At 49.1% G+C, this 7,936-nt stretch overlaps 1 protein-coding gene across 1 annotated transcript in view; it reads right to left on the bottom strand.

Moving 5' to 3' along the window:
* The window catches only part of CBX6 (chromobox 6), a 12,483-nt gene extending 10,553 nt beyond the window's left edge, over positions 1-1,930 (bottom strand). The window contains exons 1-2 of the mRNA XM_009290109.2: positions 1,897-1,930; positions 1,190-1,236 (exon numbers count right to left, since the gene is read on the bottom strand). Of these exons, the coding sequence (XP_009288384.1) occupies positions 1,190-1,236; positions 1,897-1,930 (81 nt within the window). The remainder of the gene's footprint in view (positions 1-1,189; positions 1,237-1,896) is intronic.
* Between the last annotated feature and the right edge of the window lie 6,006 nt (positions 1,931-7,936).

Here is a 7,936-nt window from a genome sequence, read left to right on the forward strand (position 1 = left end):
CGGGGCAGACCCTCGGCACGGCAGCGGTGCTGCTGCGCCTCCGCCGCCTCAGCCCCCTTCCCGCCGGAACGGGTCCTCCTTTTACTTAAAACAATGGCGGGAGCGGGGGCCGCGCAGCCTCTTCTCCTCCTTCTGCACACGCAGATGCGCCGTCACCCCGCACCGTCACCCACCTCTAGCCCGGCAGCGGGGGCCGCGCAGCCTCTTCTCCTCCTTCTGCACACGCAGATGCGCCGTCACCCCGCACCGTCACCCACCTCTAGCCAGCGGGGTGGCACCGGGGGTTAAGTGGGGAAGCAGGCAGTCTTAAAGTACCTACCAAGGCAAAAAACTAACAATAAAGGCGCTTAAATCCTTTTTCTTTTTTCCTTTTGGCTCGCGCTTTTATGTGCCCTCATTTTTGAGCCAATATAAGGTACTGCAAGGTAAATGGGCCAAGCATGCTACATAAACCTTTAAAAAAAAATAGAAAAATGTTAAGTCACTTAGAGGAATTCCCTGCCCAGAGCGTTACTGCAAAATCCTATTTAATTTGCAGTGTGCTTTACACTCTCTTGCAGGTGCTAAAAAGACAGAAAGAAAAAACCTCAGTCACAAATCATTCACTGATTCAAAATGGAAGCTCACGGCCCTGCAGCTGTCTTCATGTGGAGCTCACGGTCCTCCATTACCTGGAGATACCACCTGGCCCACAGCAAAACAGCACAGCCTTCTGCTTTAGCTCTGTTTTTAGGGTGAGGAGGGGGTGCATTTTGGAATGATATCCTCTGGAAGAAGGGGGAGCTGTGATGAGGGCCATAAGTAACGGCCAACTTGTTTTTTTGCTGCTTTCTCAACCCACCACGACGTCACCAGCTACTCGCTTTTCAGCCAGCCTGACAGGGAGCACTCACAGCCCCCGTGGCCCCTTCTCCATTTGCATTCACCTCCCCTTTCCACCTCTGGCTCAGAAGTTCCACCCAGAAGGAGGATATTCTGGAAGTAGCTATATTTATCAGTACCAGCAGGGTTGGATTTCCTAAAATCAAGGTGGGCAGGTAGGAGAACTAGCCATTTCATCACTGCCTGCAATTCAGGCAAGATCTGTTACAGCGTTTCGCTCTTTTTCACCTTAGCAGCTGAAATGTTGCAGCCACCACAAGCTCTCTGACCAGAGGAAAAGTGATTAAAGAGAGGACGCGTTCCCCACCGCCTTGTCCTCATTCGAAGGGGGGTGGACGGAGAGGTTGCTGAATGCTGACAGAGACGAGACGGCAAACGGATAGTCACGTGGACCCTGGTTCAGGAGATGCGAACAATTCAGAGAACAAGGTGTTTCTGTGGTCAGGGACTGAATCACAGTGTACTTCAGCACTGATAATTCTGCATTTAGGTCATATCACTTGCTTCGAGAATAGGCTGTAAGAGGCCCTTTCTCAGGTATTGACCATCACAGACCAACCGAGAACAAAACTCCAGACAGATCACTCAAGACTCTCACCTAGAATGGGACAAGTCCTTCTGGACTGCCCCATTTCTCTAGACACCACTTTTTTTTAAACTCAATTCTTTATACGCTTGAAGGTGACTTCAAAAGAACAAGTCGATCACACCCGTTGCATTTTGCTTTTCACTTTTTTAACTGCTTTTAACTTTGCACATTAAGTGTTCATTAACACCATCCACATTTAAATTGGCGTATTTGTTACTGTTCACTTCGTTTAAACAACTGCTTTTACACTTGTGGCTGAGCATCAAATAGTTGAACTTCCAACCATCAATATCATCCACCCTAAAAAGCTGCACTCCTAAATCAAATGGGGGAGAAGTCCTTACACAGCTACACAAACACACATGCAGCAGCTGTGACTGTCTTGTCCCCAAACAGACATACGGGTCACGAGCATCACACCTCACCTGAGGGCAGCAGCACAGGGCACTCCCGATCCATAGACCAGAAGGGGCAGCAGCATTTGAGAGCGCTCCATGTGCTCTTTCCAGTTATTTTCTCCTTCCACCTGTCAGCAGGACCACCTTTCCAGCCACAGCAACTGCTCAAATCGCTGTGAGCAGCCGTTGTACGGGTATTGCCCAACCCCAGGCTCTTTCATCTAACTTTTACTCTCACAGAGCAAAATAGCAGCAGAATATCCAGCTGTTCAGAGCATTGTTGGGTATTTCCTTTGTTTCATTCACATTTCCAGTAAAACACTTAAAAAAAAAAACCAACCAAACCCACAACCAACCTGGGAAGATGGCTCTCCCGGAACAGCTATTGTTCACTACGGGCACTGAAATAAAGTATTTTTTTGGCGCCTCGCTGCCCTCAAAACCCTGGTGCCATAGGCTACACCGTAGCACTTCTTGCTAGCACCAAGAAGCCAGTGCAGGGAAGCAACAAGCTTTGGGGGAGCAACGAGACTTTTCTCACCAGAATCACTGGCAAGCGGGTGTACGAGCATAGAGGGAGAGCAGCAGGTGCAAGAACATTTTTGTTTATCTTTCAAATGGCACTAGATAACGGGAAACTCACCTGCTCAAAGCTGGTAGCTGCCTCCAGGCTCATTTTTTGTGGACCCGTGACCTGGCAGGAGTAACAGCGCTTATCTCCGTTAGAACAACTCCAAGGGTTGATCAGCCAACTCCACTGCTGTTTGCTCCAGGGAGGTTGCTGTCAGGAGCGGCAGATTTCTGTAAAGAAATGGTCATTCCCTCGCCTACACCGGGAGCTGGTGCAGCTGCACACAGCCCAGCCCCTCAAGCAAACGCTCCATCGGTTTTTAAGCAAACCCTTGGCGCTGTGGTCATCCATGTCAAAATGTGGTGAGATTTCCCAGCTGCAACTCTGAAACACACGAGAGCAAAGACAGACCCCGCGGAGCTGACCATGTACCTCCTCGTGCAGCAGTTATGGGTGGCTCAGCGTGGCCCAAGCAACGGCCAGAAGAACCACCCCTCCAGCCCGCTAACTTTTTGATGTAGCGGAGAGAGAGGAGAAGGCCCGTGGGGGTTCACACAGTGCCTACACCACTGGGGTACTACGATATCCTTGGAGCCTGCCCATGAGTTCCCAAAGCAGGCCCAGCCACCCCGGTTTCTAGCATCCTTGCTTCAAAAGCAGTTGCTTGGTGAGCAAAACGCTGGGAAGAGAAGGACCAAGAGCAGGGAAGGCAAGTGGCGCTGAACAGAGAGGAGGTGACTGCCAGTTTCCTGGCAGCACTTGCCATGCACACTGCGTTTCACTCCATGCTTCTCAACAGAGAGTGCCGAGCTGCTCAAACCGTGCGGTTTCCCCTTTCGGGGGTTTCCCCTCTCGGGTGCTGCCTACTGTAGCAGGGGCCCGGGGGCACGTCCTGAGGCACAGCTGAGCGCCCTTGTTCTCAGGCATCCTATCAGGAGAGCTGCGCAAGGCAAGCCGGCTGCACTGCACGGATCAGAGGGGCAGCATAGCAACAGATTATTAAAAAAAAAGCGCTATCCAGATTAACCTTTAATCCAACCAACACATGCATGCGAAAGGACAAGCCATTATGAGTTTCTAGTGCCAGCCAGCCTCTGCAGCATTGGCAGGGGTAGGAAGAAACAATCTCCGGAGTAGGTTTTCCCGTACCTCTGCACTGCAGTTTCTTACAACTTCACCTCACTCACTAGCTGCTGCCAGAACGTTAGTGGCTGGCTGGAGTCCTGCTCCGATGCCATCACTCAAATCCAGCCTGCCTGGCTCAGGGCAAGCAGGCTGATTGCGCTTTGGTAACGCAGGCAAGACATAACCATGCTGCCTTGAGCCACGACCGACTCAGGAAACACACCCCACCCCCCTCCGCTTTTGCTCCGCGTGCTTTTGTGATTGACGTCATAGCTGCGTTCGGATGCAGGGCTCACCCCCACATTACATCTACTAAAGACATCTCACACAGCCCCATTCGCTTCCTGAGGTGCCTCGATCCCCTCCACAGAGGATGGAGGGGCACCCACCTTGAGGGAGCAAGTCAGAAACCAAAGTGGCCTAAATGATACTGTGGGATTCTCTCCACGGAGTATCAGCAGTCCCAGGATTTAGGCTCCTCGGCGAAGCCCTGCGTTACCTGCAGTGAATCAGGGGACGAACTTGACCCAGGAGCTGCTGTGCTCCCGGGGAACTCCTTGGAAGCCCTGCAGGCCAACCCACTGGAGGCTTTGGCTTGGAGGAGAGCAGGCTTCCCCGCTGGCAACCAGTGCGGAGCGTGTTCGGCAGCCCAGGCCTCGCCTCAGATTTTCTCCGTTCCCACAAGAGACGCGGGATATGGGGCACACCAGCACTCTCCTACGGATGGTGCCGGCAGAGCTGTCCTGGCACTGCGGCATTGTGCAAGGACGTCAAGAACTCCCTAAACCCAGAGCAGCAGTCACCCTGCCATCAGCATTCTCCTCTTCAAATTCTAATCCATCAAAGATCAACCGTCCCAGGTCACCTCTGTACAGCTCTAACTTACCCAGTGGGTTAAAAATTAATAAAAACCTAACCTCCTCGAATCAAAGTAATGAGTAATGTCAGAAACAGCCTTTTGCAGGCTCCATTCTTCATTGATCCTTCTTTACTGATCTTTATTATGCACGCACACACATGTTTTCCATTCTTTTTCCAGCCACGCTGCATGTTTATACCAACAGAAGTGACTGGCGGAAAATAATTCAGCTGTAGAATTAAAGCTAGGCGAGGTAAATGACCACACAAACAGACCAATAGGTAAATGTCAGTTCTCATATTTAATATTTTAATAATTTTGTTTGCAACATTTACCACATAAATCATCTAAATAAATAGATGCTGTACAGTCTCTTATCCATATCAGTACAAAAATAAAACCACACTTTGTGTCAAATTATACTTGAGCCTTCCCTCCCTTTGCTATTACAATCTCCTTTTACAGCACATACTCGCTCAGAAAAGGCATTATACTCCGATTGGTTTGTTTGGAATTGGTTTACTCCCTATTTCCCCCCCTCCCCAAATACATTCAATTAGTCTGTACAAAAGCTAGAAGCTCATTCTGTGCAAAAGGAAGCTTTCTGTGTGCAAAGACTCAGATACTCTAGCGTGCCGACAGGAACAACAGCAACAACTGAAGAGACGAGAACAAAAATAATTGGGGACCCTCCCTTCTAACTGACCCCATCCCCCATCTCCCCCCCCAACAGAAGGGAAGCATACCAAATTAGACGAGTCAGTCTGCAAAAGAGTCCAAACGATGTGCGTACGCTGAGGGAAAAGGTTGGTGCTGAAAACCCAGCGAGAGAACTGGGGTTCCCCCAGCTGTAGAGCTTGCTAGGTGAGGAAAAATGATTCTCTCATCTTAGCCTGCTCAAAAGGTTCTTAAGATATGCAGAACAAAAGCTTCATCTAAATGATTTTAGTTCTTTTGTTGCCGTTCTGTTGGAGATGAGGTGAGGAAACGGCCTCCGGAAAAATCCAGCAGCTACTGAAGACAGCTCCTGGTTCACCCTCCCTTCCTCTCCCCACTCCCTGTAGGACAGATGTCTCCCCGTTACTCAACTAAGCTAATAAGGTGCAATTTTTCAGACAGGAAACTCTATAAAGATGTCTCCAGAGCTGGAAGAAGTGATCGTAGTTCCAGACTAGGACCACTCAAACTGAAACTCAACTTCATTTTTCCCTTTCCTCAGACAAAGGAGGCGGGGAGGGAGGAAGCCAACCTGCACCCTGAAGGTGAGCGAGGGACTTCGCAGGTCTCCTCTCCTCCCTTAGGGAGCCCTCCTTTACTTGGCACGGTGGAGCACACTCCCCCTTCAGCCATGGGAGGGAGGCAAAGGGCTGGGTGGCAGCTCTGGAAAAATGATAAGGAGCAGCCAGCGGCCTGAAACAGATACATCTTTTGCTTTTCAAATGCCACTTTTATACAGACGATAAGGAGTACTTAGCACTCCTAGTGCTTTGCATTTCCAAAGTGCTTCAAAACGTACTTCAGATTTAAAAGCAAAAAAAAGCTGCTTAACATTTTGACAGATTTGCAAAAAAGCTTCTTTGTGCTGACACTACATTTTCTGGTTAAAAAATAATAATAATAAAAAAGGCTTTCTGCCTCCTCCAAAATCCCCCTCCCGGTCAAAACTCTGCTACCCCAGTAACAGATAAGCTGTGATAGAGGTTCCGAAGAGTCTTGCGAGCTCTCCCTTTCAACGTCCGACTGGCACTCTCAGGCAAGAACCCCTAGCATCTTTGCAGAGCAGCCCACAGCAGATGGAAGCAACCTCAGCAGGAAAGCTGCTGCCCCATCCCAACTTGGTGGCAATCCATCTCCCCCCATCAGCCATTACGTGCTCCCGCTGAGCTCTGCTCCTCTCTACAATTCCCAGTTAACTAGGGATCATCTCCCACCTGCTCCCTGCTAAGCCACTGCACTTTAAGAAATTAAGGGTGCAAGGGAAAGAGAGGTGGAAGAGAAAAAGGGGTCATCACTCCAGGAAGTGCTTGTTACAGGAAAGGATTTGAAGGGTCTGAATTCAATTTTAAGTGATTGCTTCTCTTCCCTTCCAGTTGTCCTGGGACTGTTTTGTAGGCCTTCCCATCTTGACCAGCTGCTTGGGTGGAATCCAGGTGGTTCGACACCCAGAAGGTTCATGCTTTCTCTGCACGGATGGTAAGTTCAGCAGGCAGAGGACAGTATGGTCTCTTGATCATAAGCTATTGTCTCAAAACAAGTTTACCATGCCCTTGGGGAAAACTGTTTTATGACAAGCAGGGCAAAAGCGACATGTTCCCTTTACCTGTATGTGCTAATGCTATACATTCCCATGTAGAAGTTACCCTACGCAAGCTGTTAACATACACATCTCCCTTGCTTTCCCAAATGGTAAAAGACAGATACATAAATGCAGCACTGACCATCTCCTCTCCACAGGGCCCGCTCAGAACTCTGAGGGGCGTCCACCCACTGCTGCAAGGGATCAGCTTCACTACAAGTTCTTTGCACTTCTAACATGCCTTCTCTCTCAACTGCCAGCTCACCCAAAGGCCTGTCCTTAACCACCTAGCAAGAGCAACACTGAGGCAACTCCCTCCTTTCCTTCCCTGACAAGCAGCTGCCCCTACTGTTTTCCTAGAAAGGCCCACTTGCCCTCTTCTTCCTAAGCTGCAGGTAAGCAAGGGAGGAACAGAGGACAGGTGGATACCAATTAGCTTTAGAAAAGGAGGTTTTTGCACTTTCTCTACTTCAGAAAGCACAAACTTAAAGCTTGAGAGGAAAGGAGGGGGTGGAGAGGTGGTGGTAGATTTAGCTTTGCTCAAATACATGGATGTGGCTGAGAGCACTCACTGCTGTCTTCCGCACCCTGGCCTCTGTTGTGGCTACCACCGAGGGTCTTGCATGAGCTACCCTGCCTATTTTTTGACCTGTGCGAGGCCTCCCTTCTCTATTCCAGTGAAACCATCAAACAGCACTAGCTGGCGTACAGCAGGAAACAGTACTGGGGCCAAGGGCCCCCTGTGAGGTGAACAAACAATTTTATACATTCAGCCACAAAACACCAGAAGAACAATTCTGGACAGTTTCACAACACTAACAACAAAAAAAAGCCATTCATTTCTCCATAAGCTTCTTTCTGTCTGAGGCTCCGACATAAGCAAGGGTCAATTCGCTAACAAATTTGGGCTTATTTTGGCAAACGGAACTGCTTTTGGGTGTTCTCACAATAATATCCTGGCCTTGCTTGAAAAAGGAAAAAAACAAACAAACAAAACCCACCTTGGCCTGACTTCACAAGCAGAAGGGCCCCCAAGCAAATGCAAGACAACAAGGAGCATGCAGGAGCTACGAGGCTACTTAATGCCACTATTTATGTGTTAAAACTTGCTGTTCCAAGGCATCACTTATATATCAGAGCAATAACATCTAGTTTATAACAATCCAGGAACAGAGGCAGTCCTTTTATTTTTTTTTTTTTTTTTTTAATTTTTTTT

This window comes from Aptenodytes forsteri, unplaced genomic scaffold (genome assembly GCF_000699145.1).
Source record: "Aptenodytes forsteri isolate BGI_AS27 unplaced genomic scaffold, ASM69914v1 Scaffold284, whole genome shotgun sequence".
In the NCBI taxonomy this organism is placed as follows: Eukaryota; Metazoa; Chordata; class Aves; order Sphenisciformes; family Spheniscidae; genus Aptenodytes; species Aptenodytes forsteri.